We start from the raw sequence: 22,396 nt of genomic DNA, 5'->3' as shown, positions 1-22,396 counted from the left end.
ACAGCTAGCAAGTCTCCTCCCATCCCCACTTGGCAGCTGACTGCGCGCACTGACCCCAAGTGAAACCTCGGCTGCTCCAGATCCCAGGCCCAGACCCACAAAGGCGTTTCAACTTCCCACCGTGAGCAGCGGATTCATTGCACAACCTGTGCCCGGCCTAGCCCATCTCCTATGGCACAATGCCACCCCGCTCCCTGGCAGCAGGCCACGTACACTCAGTGACCCCTCAATGGCTGAAAGGTGGGCTCAATTTCCAGGAGTCACTCCCCACTGGAATACCACTGCTTGACCCTCCTGTGCTTGGGCTGGGGGCTAGTGTAGGACAGCGAGACTCCCAAAGGCCAAGGGAGATTGTTCGTCATTTTATTGTAGAGCTCAGCAAAACCCTCTGGAACAACGCTCCCAGCTACAGGCAGACCGGGCAGCGCTCGCGCCTCTCGCACAAGCCACATCCAGGGGACTAGGCACGGGCACGGGAGGAGGGGAAGGCCCGATCCCAGGGCAACGGCGGAGGTGAGGTTCTTGCTTGAAGTTGCTGAAATTCCAAAGGCTACAAAACCTTGCGGCTGCATCGTGCACAAAACATGCTTGTGGTCAGGTCCTGTCCCTCTGCTCCAACGAGGCACCCGAGCAGGACCCAGAGCCCTGGGTGTGGAGGGCGCTGGTCGTCCTATTCCCCGAATGAATCCCTCAATCAGCAGAGCCCCAGGGTAGGCTGTGCAGGAAAGCACCATGCTGCGGTGGACACGCCTCCCTTGGCTGAACGTTTGGGACGCGGGGGCCCTACTGAAGGAAGGAGACCCCCTGTGTGTGTGGAAGAGACACAAGGGTTGCTCTGCAGAACGAGTGCGGAGGGGGGAAGCTGCCTGACCTTGGCACCCAAATGCCACGAAACCTGGTTCGGAAGCTGTCGATACCCCCCCCCCCCCAATCAGGCGAGGCCTGAAACACCCCCCCAGGCACCGACAACGGAATTCGCTGCCTTCTGAGCGGCGTGCAAGTCCGCCTGCTTCTGGTTTGGTCCGGTGCTCGCATCAGCAGCTAAGACTGCGCACTGAACGTGGAGCCCATCGCTCTGGGGCAACCCGAACCCATCAGACAGGCTGTTCACAGGCACCCCGGAAAGGTGCCCATTTCCAGTCCAGCTGGCGACGTGCCAGAAGCAGCGTCTGGTGCTGTGGTCTCAGTCGGCCCTGGGACTCAGAGCCAGGGCAGGAACAGACCTGCCAGGGAATGGGCACAGGCGCACGCCCAGTGCGGTCCGGTCGTCTCAGTGCCACCCAGCGGCAGGGAGACCCCAGACCGTGTTCTTAAATCCTGGGTGCAGAGTCAGGCCTCTCTCGCGCCGCCCCAGAGTGCTCTGCCCCAACCCCACCCTTCCTCAGGCGCTCCCAGCCATCACCTCACGGTGTCTTCATGGCTCATCTCTGACTCCGCTCCCGGAACGCAGCTGGAGAGAGCAGCCTTGGTGCCGATACCTTCCCGAGCTGGGGGAGGCTGACAAGTGTCGTTGCGGGTTGTCTGGAGTGGCACCTTCCCAGGAACAGGGCTCGCACAGCGTCATGCAGCCTTCCTGGCTCGGCCGACTCGCTCGCAAGCACCGAGGTGTGTCCGTGGGCTGGCCGGGCAAGGCAGTTACAAAGGGAGGCAGGCGAGAGTGCTAAGCGCAGACACTTCCTGTAGTGCCGTGCGGCACGAGGGCGGAGGGCCACCTACTGTGTGATCCCATTGGCAGGGCAAATTCGAGTTCATCTCCCAAGCACGGGCTGCCTAAAGCAGCTTCTCGCTGCAGTGCTGCTGGGAGACGGGGCACTGGCCACTTTTACAGCACAGACTGTCCCTTCTGACTCAAGCCCTGCAGGCTGAGCCGGAGGAGCCAACTGGTGCACCTCAGCCAAACCAACCACTAGCAATGGGCTCCAACCCAGCTCGCCACAGGTGGGTTCATTTCCGGCTTCGCTGGACAGGAGGCAGCTTGTCCCTGCACTTTGGTCTTCAGATTCAAAAGAAAAACCCTCAGCGGAGGCCCTGTAGAGCCATGTGTCCCCTCTCTCCCAGCCGAGGTAACGAGTTAATAAAGTACAAGCAGAATTAGTCAACAGGGAAACTTGCTGTGGCAGACACTCTGCGGAAAAGCAGGCTGGAGCCCCGGAACAGCTGCCCCTAGGAGAGAGAAGAGCAGGAGTTAGGGGACGGAAGCAGATACTCCCCGCCCAGCGGCCTGGTGCCCCCTTGCCAATGGCAGTGCTGCGACAGCGTTAGGAACAGGAAGCGGAAAGTTTAAGCCCTGAACTGTTCGGCGGGGAACGCCCCCCAGCGCAGGATCTCGGCGCATGGGACCCACGGGGCGACCCGACAAACATCGTCTTTTCAGGGACTAGTGAGCTCCAGCAACTTCGGCCAAAAGGCAACAGAAGAAACCACCAACATGGGTGGGTACAAGCATCTGCTCCTTCCCGTAGCTATGCAAACTGGGCACAGCCCTCACGCTCCTCGGAAGTTACCAATGCAGCCCACGCAGCCCTCACGCTCCTCGGAAGTTACCAATGCAGCCCACGCAGCCCTCACGCTCACTGGAAGTTACCAATGCAGCCCACGCAGCCCTCACGCTCACTGGAAGTTACCAATGCAGTCCACGCAGCCCTCACGCTCACGGGAAGTTACCAATGCAGTCCACGCAGCCCTCACGCTCACTGGAAGTTACCAATGCAGTCCACGCAGCCCTCACGCTCACTGGAAGTTACCAATGCAGTCCACGCAGCCCTCACGCTCACCGGAAGTTACCAATGCAGTCCACGCAGCCCTCACGCTCACCGGAAGTTACCAATGCAGTCCACGCAGCCCTCACGCTCACCGGAAGTTACCAATGCAGTCCACGCAGCCCTCACGCTCACTGGAAGTTACCAATGCAGTCCACGCAGCCCTCACGCTCACCGGAAGTTACCAATGCAGCCCACGCAGCCCTCACGCTCACCGGAAGTTACCAATGCAGTCCACGCAGCCCTCACGCTCACCGGAAGTTACCAATGCAGCCCACGCAGCCCTCACGCTCACTGGAAGTTACCAATGCGGCCCACGCAGCCCTCACACTCCTCGGAAGTTACCAATGCAGCCCACGCAGCCCTCACGCTCACCGGAAGTTACCAATGCAGCCCACGCAGCCCTCACGCTCACCGGAAGTTACCAATGCAGCCCACGCAGCCCTCACGCTCACCGGAAGTTACCAATGCAGTCCACGCAGCCCTCACGCTCACCGGAAGTTACCAATGCAGCCCACGCAGCCCTCACGCTCACCGGAAGTTACCAATGCAGTCCACGCAGCCCTCACGCTCACCGGAAGTTACCGATGCAGCCCACGCAGCCCTCACGCTCACCGGAAGTTACCGATGCAGCCCACGCAGCCCTCACGCTCACCGGAAGTTACCAATGCGGCCCACGCAGCCCTCACGCTCACCGGAAGTTACCAATGCAGCCCACGCAGCCCTCACGCTCACCGGAAGTTACCAATGCAGCCCACGCAGCCCTCACGCTCACCGGAAGTTACCAATGCGGCCCACGCAGCCCTCACGCTCACCGGAAGTTACCAATGCAGTCCACGCAGCCCTAACTTAGAACATCAGTGCTCCCGCTCGCCCAGGCTGTCTAGACTGCAGGCTTCCTTCGGAAGAAGCGTTTTCCGGAAGAGATCTTCTGACAGCGTCCACACGGCCAAAGCGCATTGAAAAAGCCATCTGCTTTTCCAACAGAGCGTCCACGTTGAATGGAGGCGCTCTCGCCTGTCAGCTGTGATTGCTATGGGAGGAGTGGCCACCCGGGCACCTGTCCTTTCCGTTTTCCTCCTCTTGCGAAAGAACCCCCTCTTCCCCACCCACACACGCCCTTCGGCAAGAGCTCTTTCGGAAAAGGCTTCTTCCTCACAGAAAGAGGGTTACCGATGCTGCAAAACCCCTCTGCTCTTTCGAGGTACTTGTGGAAGAACACAATCGCAGTGTGGATGTTCCTCAAGTTTTGTCGGAAACACGGCTGTTTTTCTGTTAAAACTCTGTAGCGTGGGGACAGCCCGAACGCCTTCAGCCTCGGCACGCCCAGCCTGCCCACTTCCATTCCTTGTGTTTAAGCATGTCCCCCCCACCGGGTGCTACACAGCAGGAACGAGAAGCTTGTCTAGGCTGAACGTAAGCATCGCTGGGGTCTAGCAGGGTGCTCACCGACCATTCTAAATGCCCTGGATTTTTTCCTGGACGAACGCACGTTCCATGGAAGTCTCCCCCCAGACTGAGTCACCCAGCCCAGCCCACAAGGCCAGGTGGGGACGTAAACACAAGGACACAATTTCCAGAACTCCGTGCACAAGTGGCACCCTCCTCTAGGTGACACAGGATGGGAGGAGGAGAACCCAGGGGTGCAGACCACAGCCTCGGACGGAAGAGACCAGGGGGCGATTCCCTGCTCCTCGCACTGGGTAGCCCTGCCCTGTCTCAGACAGCTCTGGTGAAGCTAGATGCGGGAGAGATGGCGCAGGAGCCACGTCGCCCTCGGAGAGGGATGCCAGCGATGGAAAGAGCTGCACATCAGGCTGATGGGACCTCGTGTCAGGCTTCTAGGCAGGCCAGGAGTCCTTGAGAGCCTGCATGTGAACAGAGACCATCCCACACTGCCAAGGAAGCCCCGGAAATCCGCCCGCTGCCGCCCTCACCTGAGCACCGAGGTGCCTCCAGCACTGAATCCAGGAGGTGAACACAGGAGCATAGGGAGGCAGGCCGGCACGTAACCTGCACAGCAAGGTGAGAGGGTCAGAGGGGGGCCGCGAACACAGGGAGGCAGGCCGGCACGTAGCCTGCACGGCAAGGCGAGGCGAGAGGGTCGGGGGGGGGGGGGGGACGACGTAGCCTGCGTGGCAAGGCGAGAGGGTCGGGGGGGCCACGTGAGCAGGGAGGCAGGCCGGCACGTAGCCTGCGTGGCAAGGTGAGAGGGTCGGGGGGGCCACGTGAGCAGGGAGGCAGGCCGGCACGTAGCCTGCGTGGCAAGGCGAGAGGGTCGGGGGGGCCACGTGAGCAGGGAGGCAGGCCGGCACGTAGCCTGCGTGGCAAGGCGAGAGGGTCGGGGGGGCCACGTGAGCAGGGAGGCAGGCCGGCACGTAGCCTGCGTGGCAAGGCGAGGCGAGAGGGTTGGGGGGGGCGTAGCCTGCGTGGCAAGGCGAGAGGGTTGGGGGGGGACACGTAGCCTGCGTGGCAAGGCGAGAGGGTCGGGGGGGGACACGTAGCCTGCGTGGCAAGGCGAGAGGGTCGGGGGGGGACACGTGAGCAGGGAGACAGGCCGGCACGTAGCCTGCGTGGCAAGGCGAGAGGGTCGGGGGGGCCACGTGAGCAGGGAGACAGGCCGGCACGTAGCCTGCGTGGCAAGGTGAGTGGATCAGAGGGGGGCTGCGAGTGCACACGCAGGGAGGATGCTGAGCCCCACAGAATGGGGCAGGAGGGGGAGGAGTGCCGGAAATGGCAGCATCAGGCTAAAGGCCAAGTTCCTGACACCCGACATCCCATGGAATTCAACGGCAGCCCGTGCGAACCCGCATAGCGCAGAGCCGCTGCTGCTCAGAAAGGCCCCAGCGAAGGGCCAGCCCCACTCCCTGTTAGCATTCCTCACATGCAGCCTGCCACACTGGGGACACAACGTGGCGAGGTGCATGTCTGGGGGTGGCTGTTTCTTAATTCTCCCCTGTGCCAGTCCTTGCTGCCCTCCTCTTGATCGTAGCCCACCTGCCTCCTTTGGTGCATGGCCCGCAAACGTCTACCCTGAGGCCATAGCAGCCTCTGAGCCCAGTCCCCTCACTCCTATCGGGCCGAATCTCTGCACCTCCCTTAGCTGCTGTCCCACGACTTGTCCATGCCTTCCGATCCAAGTCTCTGGGACAAAGCGGGCGTGTGTCTAAGGGGCTAGGAGAGCCGTTTCCATCTGAGCGTGAAGACAATTATTGAAAACTACTGATCTCCAGGTCTGTCAGAACAGAGAACAAAGCACTAGGCTTCCAAATCAGACATACCCACAGTTGTTCACAGCCATGAGGTCTCCCACCAGAAGGAAGGGATACGTCAGCATGCTCACAGCAATCTGAAACCAAGAATCACCAAAGCTGAGCGGCTCCCTTCCACAACAGGACGGGGTGGAAGTGCCTAACACACTTTGGGTGCTGTAAAAAAACAACAAATTAAGCACAAACCATCGGGCAGCAGCTAACCGCTGCAGTGACAAAAGCTAGTGGCTGCAGATAGTTTTGTGCGTTTCTGTGCTAGTATTCGACAGGCTGGGAGCAGACGTTCCTCGCAGGCCCATCTTCTCGCCTCTTTCCCCCTCCAGAGCTGCCACATTATTGGCTTGACTGTTACACAAGAAGAGGAAAACGCAGTGGTGCTGCATGTCAAAGTCAGAAGAGGTGTGGGGTCATCTTGTTACCCATCAGCCTCTGCCGTCCCATGCTGGGCTCTGAGATCACGTATCTCAGCACTATCGCCTGCCCATTCTGATTTACACACTGGACTATTTACAGAAGTGATGAGCACTCACAGCTCCACCTAAGTCACTGGGACCTCGGCGTCCGATGGGCCCTTACACCAAGTGACCTAGAAAGAGGCAGGAGACACCCATACACAGTGCACGCATGCCTGCTCGTAGCCTGGCAGTGCCCCCCAGGGAATGCAAGAAGTGGCGTCTACATACCCCCATCACGAACTTCGTGTAGCTCCTGATCACAGATGCCTGGCTAAACTGCAATGGAGAGGAAAGACGGAGCCAGTGAGGTCACGGAAAAGGCAGCTGATATCAACATCTCATTGTGTCATGAACCCCACACAAGAGCATTAGCCCGAGGGGCTAGTGTCTGAACAAGAGCAAGTCAAGTAAGCGGCAGAAAAGCAGAGGTAGCCATGAGATGGCACAGGCCTGGCACACCCAAGAAAGGAGCATGGTGTTAACAGATGGATAAGGGGATACGGAGGGCTGGGGGGCAGGAACAGTTCAGCCAACCTGTTTTAATGATTGGCTCTTTCATCATGCTTTTGTCTTACCCTGAAACCTCCTTGCTGTGCGCATGCTGTAACAGCGGAAAACTGGCAAACCCACTCGTAGGCCTGTTTCCAGGAGGGTATTTTCGTGAGGGAGGAGCAAGAATGGGGGCGCTGAGCATTCAAGTCAACAGACCCAACAAGCCCAATGGCTTTAGGCCAAACTGAAAAGGGTCCATTTTCTAGTTCACATGCCGCTGAGCTTGTGATGGTCACGCCAGTTTAGGCTAAAGATTTGGAACTACAGAGGCTGAAGCCAAACTCCAGACGCAATTCATCCCTGAGCCTGACTCCTTCCCCCTCCAACGCTCAACCTAGCGCGGAGCGGGACTGAACGGACGCCTGCTAGGGCCTGAGCCACATTCTGCCGATTTCTATGCCCCCTGCTTTACGCTAACGCCTCTAGTTTCGGGTCCCACTACAAACCCTCTGATGCTGGAGCATGAGCAGTGATGGGCAACCTGTGGCCCATGGGCGATCCATCAGGGTTCTGCGTGTGGCCCATGAGACGCTGCCTTTGCCGTTGCTCACACAGGGCTGCCAGATTTTGCTGGGTTTTGTCCACATGGTTGTTTCCCTCCCAGTGTTACTAACTGACACGAAGCCAGGGCCCGTGCAGGGAGGTGGGTGCTGACTGCACACAGCACTGACTGTGAGAGCCAATCAGAGCACGGCTACGGGTCGGTCAGCACAGCCCGCACGTTCTAGGCACGCCTGCGCCGCGAGCCAGCTGCCCAGTCCCGGGAGAGCGGCTTGTTATGACCATCGTGCGGCCCAGCGAGGCGAAGGAGAGCCACTGGCATGGCCCACACACTGGCATGGCCCACACACTGGCCTCAGCTACTTCTCTCTGCGCTAGAGTCAAAGTCCCCGGCTGCTCCAGGCTAACAGCATCCCACTCACACTGTCGTCCACGGCGTAGGTGTTGATGAAATGAGCCAGGATGTTACAGCACCACAGGAAGACGACGTCTCCCAGGATGTGAGGGACTAAGCCGCTGAAAGAACAAGGACACGAATGTGAGGCAGCGCCTCCTGAGCTGCCGCCAGGATCCCATGCTGGGACTCTGGAAGCCAGACTGGATTGCAGTTGCGTATTGCCGATTACATGGGCTAAACAGAGAGCCCTGGAAACAGGAGTCCCAGAGCAGGAATAGCTCAGGTAGCGACAATGAAACCTTCCCCGGCCTCCCCCACTAAGCCACGGAAATGGGCCCCTGCCCAACCAGCTGTCACATCTGCACCACACGTCTCCAGCCCTCGGCCGCCTGGCAGAGCGGCGAGGGAGCCAGGCCGTGGGCTGGCCCACAGCAGGACAGCTAAGAGGTTAATCATCCCGGGGAAACAAGCGACAACCCTGGACAGCGTCACGCTAGGAAAGGTCTGCAGCTGCAGGGAATGGACTGAGACAAGCTAACAGATGTTGGCCATGAAAGGCTCCTACCATGTGAATCAGGCCGAGATCTACCAGATCATCTCAGCCCACCAAACAGCAGCCGCATGACGCCTTTTGGCCACTACCCAAGCAAGAGTGGAGCTGAACAAGTAAAAGGCTTCCACCCCCACGATCCACCCCCCTTCTTCACCACGGGCCGTCTCCTTGCTTCATCGCTGCTTTGAAGTCTCAGCAAGATTCTTTGCCTGATCATCCCCTGCTGTGAGTTTGTCTGTCTGCGTGTCCCAAGAGGGCCTTGGGCAAAGGCTGAGAAGGTGGGAGAAACTATTTCCCCTCCAGAGTTATCTGTCCCCGCTCACCCCGCCACCTACTCTATGTGAAGACAGGCCGTTTGCAGCCCTCTTTCGCCGCAAAGGGTCATTAAAGGCTCTTTCGAAACTACCCTGTGTCTGGGCAAAGCCAGCTTTACCCAGGGAGGTGGGGGCACCACCGGCGAAGTGCTGCAGCCACTGGAAACATCCCTCTTGAACCAGGGGGTTTCAGACTCCAAGCGCAGCTCATGAGGGCAAGCCACTAGCTGCGGCTGAGACGCTTTGCTCCTCTGCAGCTCCTGTTGGCCGTGGATCGTGGTGCAGACTGGGACACTGCTCCCATTGGCCGGGAACAGCGATCCACAGCCAGCGGGAGCTGCACTTGCCCGTGCCGGCAGAGGCGCAGGTGAACAAAGCACCTCATGGCCAGCTAGCAGCTCGCCCTCACAAGCCGCAACCCAGTGGGGAAGAACTGGGAGTTTCTCATTTTCCTGAGTGGGCCAACGTCACGGCAGAACTACCACGGACTCGGTTTCTAACAGCACTTAGCAATGAATGAGGCTGGGGGGTAAATTGCCTTATTTGTCCATCAGCGTATCCACCAGAACAGCCACTTAGTTCATTTACGCCTCCCCTGCAGAGCAGGGCACAACCCGGTGCTTTGGCCAAGGCCCCCCCCACCGCTTGCTCACACGTTTATTCCTCCGCGGCAAAGGCTCTGGAGTTTAGTTTAGTTACCAGAATAGTCCTCCCAGAGTTAGAACATTTATGGTAAATTAAGCGTGAGGGTTTCCAGAGCTTGGCAGAGCCTTCTCTGGCCCTTTCGTTCCTGTTCCACCCACCCCTCCAAACACTTCTCTAGAAAGGAAAAAAACCCCAAACCCGATTTCCTGTTCCATTTGGTGAAGCAAACTAAACTTGATCAGAGCAACGTGGTTCAGTCCCTCTCCTCGAGAGCAATGGTTGGCTTTTATGCTTTCAAGGGAATCTTGTGCTGTGAACGGCTGCACAGCTTGGAAGACGCCAATTCATTTTGCCAGGGAAATGATGCAGGCAGGGATCTAGATCTGTGGATGTGTCATACAGCGAAGTAGCACACACAGGATATGCCAGAGAAAGTGAAGGCTCTAATTCTTCAGATAGGTTGGTCCTGATTTATAATTTTAAAATATTCATAACATAATACACAAGAAACATTGGAAGCCAGCGCCCCGAATACCTGCAAATACAATGCAATTATGCCGGGGGGCAACAGGAATTAAGCGCATCATCAGACCCAGTCTTTCCAGAAGTTCAACATGTGCTTTCCTGACAGCATCCAACAGAGCGGGCCTCTCCCCAGATCAGACCAACATCACTAGCAGTTAATAACTGGTTAGGGAGCATGTCGGATCAGATAGCAGGCCTTAACACAGCACAGACAATTCCCGCACCCAAAATCCCCTCCTGCAGTTTCAATGAGAGAGTTTGCTATGATTTGATGCAAGAGAGAAAGTGACTTCTCTAACTGTGGCTAACAGAAGCAGCAAGTGGCCTGTTTGATTGTATGTCAAAAGGGGAGGAAGGTGAAATTTTGATGTAAACCCTTAATTATCTGCCAGACTTGCTCTTTAGTTACTGTCAATTCGTCCGGCTTCACGGAGGTGCTTCTGGCCCTGTTGAGCTTTACTGGTGTTTGCTTTAGGGAGCGGAGTCCAGAGCATTTTGCATTGCTGTAGCCAAGTCAACCCTTCTCTCAGCGTGAAGCGCTTGCTAATTCCCACCCAGAGGCATCCGGCACTTGAATGTGCCTCCAGGTTTTACTTGTTTTACTGCAGCAGCGCACCTCTTTCATTTTTGCACTTCGTCTACTCTTAGCATCGGCTGTGCAAGCAAGTGCTTGAAATGCCCCTTTACATCACTGGGACCTCACACCAAAGATTCTCTCGAAAAGAGGGCTTTCCCTTGCACACTGCGACTGCATGCACACCCCAGACTGGTGCTAAAGACGCACTCCTCACGCCTCCAGCAACAGGGAAGTCACTTGGACAAATGAGATAAAGACTCACGTACACAAAGAATCCCAAGATCCCTTCTTCTTTAAAAATCCTGCCAATGGAGCTCAGCACACCACTGTTGGGAGAGGAAAACGGTTATAACCGGGTCCAGTGTGCACCCCCCTCTGGCCAACCGCATCCTTGCACGGAGCCCGATATCTTCCAACACTGAAGACACGTCCCTACACCCCAGGAATAATTCTGTGAATGCCTCCTTTTGAGAGAACCCTACTGCTGGCTTGAGGCATGCATGTGTATGGAAGAAAGCCCTGCATTTTGCATCCATCCACTGGTTCACGTTACACACAGAGCTCCAGCCACACTAGATCAGAATTACAACTGATTTTAAACGCTGTGGATCGGGGTGTTCTAATCTGCTGTCCACTACAAGCACAAGAGACTTTTCTGAACCTCGTGCTGTAACTGTCAGAATTTGTCTTTTGCATGATCCCTCTAGCTTCTCAGGAGAGGAACCTGCCTTCCTCTCGGTGGAAAGCCATGCTAGAAATCTCTATTCAACTGCAGTAGCTGCCAGTGTGTTTCAGGAATGAAAACGTACCACTGGCACCACCTCGTTTTGGTTAGAACTTTTCAGCGGTGGCTCTTGAAGCACGCCAGAGTCTTAACACAGGTACTCCACCACTGCTGTGAGGACTGCAGTGCTATTGCCCCCACTGCAAACCGGGCAGCGGAGGCAGAGACGACACCATTTGCTCAAGATAACAAAGGAAGCCTGTCATGGAGCTCAGACTTCAACCAGTGACTCCCAGCTCCTAGGCCACAAGCTCAACTACTGGACCATGCTAGGTGGCTCTTGCGGATCCCTCACAATGGAGCCAATGCGCAGCCATGGCCCTGGAGGAACTGGCGTCTGGAAAGGCGTCCCCAGACAAGCCGTCGGAACGGTACATTATGACCAAGAGGCCCTGCAGCCCAATTCACTTCCTTGCAGTTTTCAACATCTAGCAGGACAGCGATCCAAAGAAAAAGCCCAAGAAACTGGAGTGCACTTGTGAATAGAGCTGGGAGGGTGAACCGGAACAGGGCACAGCCTTCCCTATCCCAGGCCTCCACTGCTGGCCACAAAGCCAGTCATCCTCTAGACGCAGCACAGGAGTCAGTTAAGTTCCGGGCTCCACAATCACTGGGCGTGACCTGGAGCATTATTATTTCAGCTCCTCCGCCATGACTGAAGGAGGAAGAGACCCAAGACTCCTGACTCCAAGCCTTGTGCTTTAACCCTCCGACATATGCCAGAGCTGCTCACCTGTACTTGACTTCCCGGCCTACAAACTGGACCATGCAGCGCACTGAGATCACTGGAAGAAGAGAAACAACGGGGTTGACAAGGAAGCAAATTAAGCACAATTATGTTTTTAACTGGACAGGCATCTGGCCTGGGAGGTGGAAATGACAGGGAGCCAAACCAGCCAGTGTCCCATCATCCTGAGAGCAGTGAAGGAGTCTTCGCCATGCACCCAACAGTAGCGATGGCTTCCGTGCCATTGCACAATAGCAGCAGCACTCTTGTGTTCGGGACCCCCCTTGTCCTAGTAGATCGGGGAGGCAGGATTTCCCTTTATAAAAGCCATGCGGACTCTTCCCCACAAGTCTCATTCATCCAAGCCTCTGTTTCAACCAGTCTGCCTAATGCTGGAATCGTATGTGGGAAACTCTCTCCTATGCTCCCCAACAAAGACCGATGCAAAGAATTCATTCAACTTCTCAGCAACAGCCTCATCTTTCTGGAATATCCCTCTAGCACCTTGACCATCCAAGCAGCTATTCGACAGGCTCCGGTCTTGGACGTACTTAAAACAATATTTTGCTGTTAGTTTTTCTGTCTTACTAGTTGCTCTTCAAATTCTTGTTTGGTCTGCCTGATTATACGTAAAATGCCTAGCACAAGCTACCAAGCCAGCTGTAAGAGACAGCTTCATCTCCAAGCTCTGAATGTCCCATCACTAGGATGTTGGCTATTATCCTTCTCTAGGGTTAGTTTGTAATCCATGCTCTTCTAATAGGGCTAGATGCTAGGAATCACAAGCATCAATGGGCTTAAATTGCGGCAAGGGTGGTTTAGATTGAACATTAAGGAAAAACTACCTGTCAGGGTGGTTAAGCACTGGAACAAATTGCCTAGGGAGGTTGTGCAATCTGTCACTGGAGGTTTTTAAGAGCAGGTTAGACAAACACCTGTCAGGGATGCTCTAGATTATTCTCTGTCCTGCCTTGAATACAGGGACTGGATGAGTTGACCACTTGAGGTGCTTTCCAGTCCTACAATTCTCTAGTTCTAGAGAGGATTTTTATCAAACGAAAACACTGAAGTCAGGGACAGGAACAGACTATCCAGCATGCCCCAGGGCCGGCAAGCACTGAGAGACCAGGACTCACCGTGCAAGGGGTGCGAGATAACCCGGGACATGCACTGCGTCAGCATCTCATGAGAGGTCTGGAAAAAAAACAAACCACATTAAAAGCTGCAAAGCTGTGTTGCAAGGAGTTCACCGGAACTGACTCTGGCTACAAAAGATCAGCTCCCACCAACAACCAGTGGTTCAGAGGGCTCAATAACTGGCTTCTCACCCAGCATGCCCATTTTAATATTGATGAATGATACGGTGTGTTCTGGAGCCAGTGGAGTGACCCCAAAAGAGGGTGCTGAAGAGAAGCCCCTTGTGGTTACCCCAAGTGCATTAGTGCATTGCCCAGAATATGCCACGCCTGGCCGGTTCCTACCTAGGCTGCCTCTGAGGTGCTGTCATTCCTGCCCTACTTCTGCATCTGTCACCGCTTTCATTCCCTGGTTTCCTGAATATTGAGGGCCTGGAAGCTGGTGAACAACTGGCACCTGCCTCCTTCCCCTTCCCTTTTATTAAAGCTCAGGTTAAAGACTCCACAGGGGTCTGTTTTGGGGCTGGTTCTGTTCAATATCTTCATCAACGATTTGGAGGACAGCAGAGAGGATATTTATGAAGTTTGCAGATGATACCAAGCTGGGAGGGGTTGTGAGTGGTTTGGAGGTCAGAATTCAAAATGATCTGGACAAACTGGAGACATGGTCTGAGCTAACCAGATGATCTTAATAAGGACAAATGCAAAGTGCTCCACTCAGGAAGGAACAATCCATCTCACACATTCATACAGAATCGGAAGCGACTGTCTAGGCAGGAGTACTGCATAAAGTGATCTGGGGGTCCGAGTGGACCACAAGCTACATAGGAGTCAGCAGCATGATGCTGTTGCAAAAAAAGCAAACATCCTTCTGGGCTGCATTAACAGGAGTGTTGTGAGCAAGACACGAGGAGTCATTCTTCTGCTCTACTCTGCGCTGGTTAGGCCTCAGTTGGAGAACTGTGTCCAGTTCTTGACACTGCATTTCAAGAAAGATCTGGAGAAATTGGAGAAGGTCCAGAGAAGAGCAACAAGAATGATTAAAGGCCTTGAAAACATGACTTATGAGGGAAGACTGAAAAAAGTGGGCTTGTTTAGTTTAGGAATGAGAAGACTGAGAAGGGGACATAATAGCGGATTTCAGGAATCTAAAAGGGTGTCACAAGGAGGAGGGAGACAAATTGTTCTCCTTGGCCTCTGATGATAGGACAAGAAGCAATGGGCTTAAACTGCAGCAAGGGAGGTTTAGGTTGGACATTAGAAAAAACGTCATGCCTGTCAGGGTGGTTAAACACTGGAATAAGTTGCCTAGGGAGGTTGTGGAATCTCCACCTCTGGAGATATTTAAGAGAAGGTTGGACAGACACCTGTCAGGGATGATCTAGACCACGCATGACAAACTGGTGTTTGGCGGGTCGCATGCGGCCTGATGGAAATTTTTTGCGGCCTGCCAGAACATCTTTATAAAAGAATGAAGTGCGGCCCGCTGGCAGCTCGGAGCACATGGCTGAGTGCCTGCTCACAGCTGACCAGGACGCTCTGTGCTGCAGCAACTGCTCACGCCGAGCCAGGCTGCTCTGCTCATGTGCTCACAGCTGGCCCGGCTGCTCTGCGCTGGGCTCTCCAGCAGGTGCTCACAACTGGCCACTGTGCTCATGCTGCCCCAGCGCCTCAGGCGGCAACGTTGACTCCGAGACCCAGGTATTAGGTTGTGCGGCCTGACGTGCCTGATCAAGACTTGGTCTTGCCGTGAGGGCAGGGGACTGGACTTGACCTCTCGAGGTCCCTTCCAGTTTTAGTAGTATATGATTCTTGACTCAAAGGACTTAAGCTACATTAAAATGCTCACAGTAAACTTCAACAATATTTGTATGAAAGGGTCCTAGTGAACCTCCTGTTTCGTGTCAATATCTTGGAACTCACTATGTATTTTTCCGAGCAATTACACCCATAGCAGCTGTGCCTGCTTTGCCCCAGTGTTTTCAGCCTCGAGGGTATTGAGCTCCATTGTGAGCTCTTTCGATTATTCATTAGCATGCAATATTCATACACAGATTGCTCTCACAGCCTGCATTTGATAAAGGTTTAATGAGGAGAAAACGTTTCTAACCTCTTTCATCACTTTTCTGAGGGAAGTCTTCACATCATCCTTGTTAGAAACATGCTCCATGTCCTCCACAGGAAAGACCTGGGGTGAGCGGAGGAAAACAAATACATGAAATTCACAGTAACTGAAGACAAATGTGAACAGTGACTGATCCGTGCTCACGCTGACAGTGAAACCAACATCTCAGTCAAATTCAGACTGTCCCCATACGATAAGACTAACAGGCCTGATGAGGAACTTCAAGGTTACTGAGGTCAGCCCTTCAGACAGACATCATTGATCCTTTGTGACAGACAAGTTCCCACCAGCTAAAAATGGAACATGCACTTTTCTAAAGCAACTTGGTCATAACTGAATAAGTTGCTCTCCAAGGATGGTCCAGAAGAATTGTCAGCATTGATGGCTTTAAGGACCATTTGCAGTGGTCCCTAGAGCCCATGGACAGAGAACACGGGGAGTGGGATGTGCTTGAGACCCTCTTCTCACAAAATTATCCCCCTAACCAACAGGTAAAGAATCACCAAGTGTGGGCACATCCAGAGAGGATTCCCTAGAGGCTGAAACTCCATCTTGCTTCTAAGCAATTTTCAGAGCTGACTAGAACACACTGGTTCTCAGCAAAGCTCGTGCAAAGAGGAGGCTGTAGCAATAATCACATGTACATGCCATTCAGTTCTGTTCCACAACCACTGTAAGATCAGGCAACAGTCGATCCAGGAGGTCCCTTAATAAAAGCAAACTTGTTCTTTTACCTTCTTTACAGTGCCCCGGGTGACGGTGGATAAAGTGCTGGAGAGGATTCGAGGAGCTAGGCCGCGGAAGAGGCCTGTTTTCCCATCCACTGCCACAATGTGTTTAGCTAGGTAAGAAAACATCACACTGGTCACAAGTTATCCTCTTAGCAGGGAACGGAACCACAGCTTTGCAGAGTCTCCAACTTCCTGTCTAAACAGCACCTGGATTCAAGCATGTTAAAACATCTGGACATCATGCAGAACCCCTCGAGTGATGATTTATCACAAACGCCCACCGATATTTCAGGGGAGATGTAAACAACTGCTTCTAGGGTTGCTGGGAGAGATGGAGCTGATGTCTTGGACTAATAAAGCTCTTGATTATGTTCTGCCTAAGTAAGAGAGTTAAGGCAATTTAACTGGATTAAGACAATGGGTAAAGAATCCCTTATCCATTGCACAAGATTTCTATCTCCTTCCAGCTCAAGGGGGATAGTTAGGGAGGGTGGATCCCTGGGGTGCTATCAAGGAAGAGAGAAGACCCAGCTTCAATTCATCACTTTGCCACAGACTACTTACATGGCCTTGGGCATGTCATTTAGTATGTGCCTCAGTTTCTCAGCAATATATTGTAGATAATAGTACTTCCCCCTCTCACAAGAGTGTTGTGAAGATAAATACATTCAAACTTGTAAGTTGCCCAGACCCTACAGTAATGGGGGGCTAAATAATCTAACAGATTTCAAGAACAATAATTTATTCAGTTCTTTGAGATCTTTGAATAAGGTGCTGTATAAAACTTCAGGCATTACATAAAACAGCTGACTGTTTTCCTCTAGGGAAAGCAGAGAAACAAGCACATCAGTCATCCCTGGTGTAAATAGCATTAATTTCAGTGGAATTACAGCTGAGGTGAATTTGATCTGCTGAGCATAAAACAGACTGTTCCTGCCTACCCACTCTTTGCTTTCTACAAGGCTGTTTGTTCCCTAGTGGCACATTGCATGGATTCCTTCAATCACAAGACCCCAATCACTACCAACATTGTGAAAACAGACCATCTGACAACAAGGCGAGAGACTATAAAACTCTGCTTAACACAGCTCCAGAGCCGCCATAAAAACAGGTTTGCAATTTACTGGTTGATCGCAGCTGCATTTTGTACCCCTTCCCCCACCAATTAATGGATATTTCAAGGCAATTGCAGGATCCAATCCATTTCATCCTTTTCATTTGAAAAGAGCTTTACATGGGCACTTGTCACTCCCTGTCTCTCAAGTACTAGGAGTATTTCTCACAGGAGCCAAGCAATGCATCTTAGGCCAGAGAAATTCACTACCAGCCCTGGGATCAGGGGTAGGGATGTAGATAGCCATTTACAAAGTTAACTGGTTAAAAAATATGATGGCAATCGTTCAATCGGTTAACTGCACCGTAGGGGGCCTGCTCTGGCCAGCCAGGCCTGCCGCACTGCATCAGGAGGGAGGCTGTTCCTTCTGCTGCCCGCTGGTGACGTGAATATGGAGTAATCATGCCAGTAAGGCGAATGCTTACCAGGTAACCGGTTAACCTTTTACATCTCTAATCAGGAGCCATGGGTTTATGCCTCCATCTCTCTCTCGAATCAAAACCGAACAACTCTAAAATGTACCCTGCTGCAGCAGCACTGATTTCACTGGAATTACAGCGGAGGAGAAAGATCATTTCTCTTTGGAAGAGAAATTCAAGTGTATTTTTCTTCCAAACATCTCCCCCTCCCCTTGCTTATTTACTCCATTTTTGCATATTTCTGTCCCTTTAAGGTCCAATCTACACTACAAATAAGTACGTGAGGCCATCAAGTTACAACACAGCCATATTTTGTAGCAGAGAGGAGTTGAACTCTCCCTTAAACCAGGATAAATCCTTCATTGCAAAGTTTTAGCTCAGCTATAAGCCACATTTATATTCCCCACTCACAACAAAACAAAACAGTGTGGTAAGTGGCCCAGCAAATAGCAGTGTTAGGTGACATGGTTAAATGTGCCAAGTAGACCTTAATATAAAGCCATCCCTAGAACAGTCTCAACCCCAGCTTGTTAGTAAAATGACAAACATCTAATAGTTTAGTGAAGCTGTGGCATGCTTCAGGGTTAACTCTTCCCAACAACTAGCTTTCTCCTCCTTGCAGCAAATGCTGCAGACATCAACCAAAACCTTGGACTAAAATACTGAGCCAGCAATCAGCCAAAACATTTCGGGTCCCATCTCTGCTTGCAGTTGAATTCAACGGTATCATTTGCAAGAACCAGTGTGCTCAATGTTGCCAAAGTGCGAGAGGCAGAAGCCTAGGGTATGCTCCAGAAGCAAGGCAGAATTGTATCGGGATATTACTGTTGTAACTGGGATGGAGAACAGTCACATTAGCGGATTTAAATAGACCCTAAATGGGCAGTTCTCACACCTTCCTCTTTAGAATATGATCTCAAGCTATTACTAAGTATACTCACCATATGTGAAAAAGCCAGGTAGGTACAATACTTTTCTCCCCAGCACGTTTCTCCCAATGGTTGGAGGTAGAGGTTCATGCCCGACCTTCAAAAGAAACACCCCTTAGCTGCTATCCGCTTCTCACAAGGACTCTCCGAAACCAACGGATCACAAGACCGTCATCACTTGTATCATGTTATAGCAGGACTATATCCTGTGTGTCTCCCATCTATACCAAGCTCAGTGTAATGATACCACTCCTCCTCTGCATACACAAACTCCTTCCTCAAGGACAGCCCAATGCTTAAAGAAACTCATCACCTTTTCTCAAACAACCCCATGAATGAAAGTACCCTGGCAAGCCAAGACACCAGTAGGAGTGTTACAAACATTCTTGGCAAGTCTCATTCATGACCTGCTCAGGGCTGCCCCTCTCCACCGGGCCCTGGGCCAGAACCAGGAGCAAGTGGATGGGATCAGCCCCTCCCCCCCCCAACACTCCCTCTGGCTGGAAGGGCCAGTAGGGATTGGAAAAAGGACACTGGGCTGGCCAATGATGAAAAGGGCTCAGGTAGCAGAGTACGCTCACCTTGGCAGCATTAGGGACACCCCAAGCCTCTGAGGTGCACAGAAGGACCCACCAGGAAGCACAAGACCCACAGGCCTTAGCCCAGGCTTACCACAATATATATTGCAACCCAGAGCCCCGTGCTCCTGAACCCTCCCCACGCCCAGCACCCTGCAAAGAGCCCCGAACAGATCCCTGTGCACCAGCGTCTCCCTGGATCCCCTGCACATCAGAGAGCAGCTCATCTCTCCAGCCCTGCGGGAACACAGCATTGGTACCCGCAACAACAGGCAGCGGAACCTGCCCCCGCCCCTGCAGCTACGAAGCGAGTCCCGCAGACTGGCAGGGGCCTAGGGACACACGTGGCAGCCGCAGCCGCAGAAATGAGCGGTAGATGCGCACAGCGGCAGACAACGGCCCCGCCCCCCCCGGCACCGGCCCCGCCCCCACGAGCCCCCCCCCCCGCGAACAGCCAGTGACCCCCCCACTCCAGGGCCCCTCCCTCAGGGCCCCCCCCGCACCTGGACCAGCAGCTTGGCGTAGAGCAGCGGGTGGCTCAGCGCCGTGAGCCCGGCGCCCAGCACCACGAAGAGCGACTCGGCCCCTTCCAGCGGCTCCGGCCGCGCCCCCGCGCGGGGCCCCCCGGGCAGGGTGGCGGCTGCCGCCATCCCCACAGCAACTGCGGCGGGCCGGGACGCGCTTCCGGGTCAGGCACGTGACTAGGAAGAGGCGGGGCCGGAGCCTTACGTCACTACGGCGAGGCGGGGAAAGGACCGAACCATCGCGTAGGAAAGGGGGGGGGGTCGGCACAGTCCACGCCACCAAGGTGGTGGGAGATGCCATTGTGCACAGACTGCGGGGGGTGGTGGTAAAGCTGTTATTGTAGGGTCCCCCCTAACGTGCGCATCCAGGCATCGGTTACAGGGCCCCCCACAGCCTGTCCCTGCCTGTGTCTTGTTGTAGGACCTCCCAGCGCCTCTCTAGCCACTGGGAGCCTGACCACCTGCTCACAAACAGGGAGGAACTAATAGGGGAAGTGGAGGTGGGTGACAACCTGGGAAGCAGTGATCATGAGATGGTAGATTTCAGGATCCTGACCAAAGGAAGGAAAGAGAGTAGTAAAATACACACCTTGGACTTCAGAAAAGCAGATTTTGACTCCCTCAGAGATCTGATGGGCAGAATCCCATGGGATGCTAACATGAAGGGGAAAGGAGTCCAGGACAGCTGGCAGTATTTTAAAGAAGCCTTATTGAAGGCACAGAAAGAAACCATCCCAACGCATAGCAAGAGAGGCAAACATGGTAGGAGACCGGATTGGCTTACAGGGGAATCCTTGGTGAACTTAAGCACAAAAAGGAAGCTTACAAAAAGTGGAAACTTGGACAAATGACCAGGGAGGAGTTTAAAGGTATAGCTCGAGAATGCCGGGGGGTTATCAGGAAGGCGAAAGCGCAAATGGAATTGTGACTGGCTAAGGATGTGAAGGATAACGAGAAAGGTTTCTACAGGCATGTCAACAAGAAGAAGGTGATCAGAGAGGGTGTGTGGCCCCTAATGGATGAAGGCGGTAACCTAGTGACAGATGATGTGGGGAAAGCTGAAGTACTCAATGCTTTCTTTCCCTCTATATTCACGGACAAGGTCCGCTCCTGGACTTCTGTGCTAAGTGACGCAAGATGGGATGAAGATGGACAGCCCTTGGTGGGTAAAGAACAGGTTAGGAACTATTTAAAAAAGCTAAACGTACACAAATCCATGGGTCCGGACTTAATGCATCCAAGGGTACTGAGGGAGTTGGCAAATGTCATTGAGGAGCTTTTGGCCATTATCCTTGAAAAGTCGTGGAGATCGGGAGAAATCCCGGATGATTGGAAAAAGGCAAATGTAGTGCCCATCTTTAAAAAAGGGAAGAAGGACGATCCAGGGAACTATAGGCCGGTCAGTCTTACCTCAGTTCCTGGAAAAATCATGGAAGGGATCCTTAACAAATCCATATTGAGGCACTTGGAAGAGCGGAAAGTGATTAGGAATAGTCAGCATGGATTCACAAAGGGCAAGTCGTGCCTGACCAATCTGATTAGCTTCTATGATGAGGTAACTGGCTCTGTGGACATGGGAAAGTCAGTGGATGTGATAGACCTTGACTTTAGCAAGGCTTTTGATACAGTCTCCCACAATATTCTTGCCAGCAAGTTAAGGGAACGTGGATTGGATAAATGGACGGTAAGATGGATAGAAAGATGGCTAGACGGCCGGGCCCAGTGGGTAGTGATCAACGGCTCGATGTCAGGATGGCGGTTGGTTTCTAGCGGAGTGCCCCAAGGTTCGGTTCTAGGACCGGTTTTGTTCAACATCTTTATTAATGACCTGGCTGAGGGGATAGATTGCACCCTCAGCAAGTTTGCGGATGATACTAAGCTGGGGGGAGAGATAGATACACTTGAGGGCAGAGATAGGGTCCAGAGTGACTTAGACAAATTGGAGGATTGGGCCACAAGAAATCTGATGAGTTTCAACAAGGACAAGTACAGAGTCCTGCACTTGGGACGGAAGAATCCCAAGCATTGTTAGAAGCTGGGGACCAACCGGTTAAGTAGTAGTTCTGCAGAAAAGGACCTGGGGGTTACAGTGGATGAGAAGCTGGATATAAGTCAACAGTGTGCCCTTGTAGCCAAGAAGGCTAATGGCATATTAGGCTGCATTAAGAGGAGCATTGCCAGCAGATCCAGAGATGTCATCATTCCCCTTTATTCGGCTTTGGTGAGGCCACATCTGGAGTATTGTGTCCAGTTCTGGGCCCCCCACTACAAAAAGGATGTGGATTCATTGGAGAGGGTCCAGCAGAGGGCAACCAAAATGATTAGGGGGCTGGAGCATATGACCTCTGAGGAGATGCTGAGGGACTTGGGTCTGTTTAGTCTGCAGAAGAGAAGAGTGAAGGGGGATTTGAGAGCAGCCTTCAGCTTCCTGAAGGGAGGTTCCAAAGAAGATGGAGAGAGGCTGTTCTCAGTGGTGACAGATGGCAGAACAAGGAGCAATGGTCTCAAGTTGTGGTGGGAGAGGTCCAGGTTGGATATTGGGAAAAACTATTTCCCTAGGAGGGTGGTGAAGCACTGGAATGGGTTACCTAGGGAAGTAGTGGAGTCTCCATCCCTAGAGGTGTTTAAGTCTCGGCTTGACAAAGCCCTGGCCGGGTCGATTTAGTTGGGATTGGTCCTGCCTAGAGCAGGGTGCTGGACTTGATGACCTTCTGAGGTCTCTTCCGGCTCTATAGTTCTATGATTCTATGAGAGGTCACTGCCACCCCCGCCCCTCCCC

At 53.4% G+C, this 22,396-nt stretch overlaps 1 protein-coding gene across 3 annotated transcripts; it reads right to left on the bottom strand.

Moving 5' to 3' along the window:
- Window positions 1–349: 349 nt before the first annotated feature.
- MTCH1 (mitochondrial carrier 1) lies at window positions 350–19,787 on the bottom strand. 3 transcript variants are annotated; one of them, XM_075909930.1, is made up of 12 exons: window positions 19,597–19,787; window positions 18,528–18,612; window positions 16,057–16,163; window positions 15,308–15,385; window positions 13,198–13,255; window positions 12,068–12,119; window positions 10,817–10,876; window positions 7,962–8,055; window positions 6,715–6,762; window positions 6,041–6,108; window positions 4,697–4,772; window positions 2,025–2,163 (listed from the first exon to the last, which is right to left on the bottom strand). In XM_075909930.1, the coding sequence occupies exons 1-12, from the start codon at window positions 19,741–19,743 to the stop codon at window positions 2,092–2,094; spliced, it is 945 nt and encodes a 314-aa protein (XP_075766045.1). In that variant the 5' UTR covers window positions 19,744–19,787; the 3' UTR covers window positions 2,025–2,091. The 3 variants fall into 3 exon arrangements, with proteins under 3 accessions (XP_075766044.1, XP_075766045.1, XP_075766046.1); XM_075909929.1 differs by lacking the exon at window positions 4,697–4,772 and having other exon boundaries at window positions 350–2,163; XM_075909931.1 differs by lacking the exons at window positions 2,025–2,163; window positions 4,697–4,772 and having other exon boundaries at window positions 6,048–6,187.
- Window positions 19,788–22,396: the final 2,609 nt, after the last annotated feature.

The sequence above is a fragment of the Pelodiscus sinensis genome, chromosome 27, assembly GCF_049634645.1.
Source record: "Pelodiscus sinensis isolate JC-2024 chromosome 27, ASM4963464v1, whole genome shotgun sequence".
NCBI classification, from domain to species: Eukaryota; Metazoa; Chordata; order Testudines; family Trionychidae; genus Pelodiscus; species Pelodiscus sinensis.
Note: the sequence above shows the minus strand (reverse complement) of the source record. Positions and strands in the feature narration are given on the sequence as shown.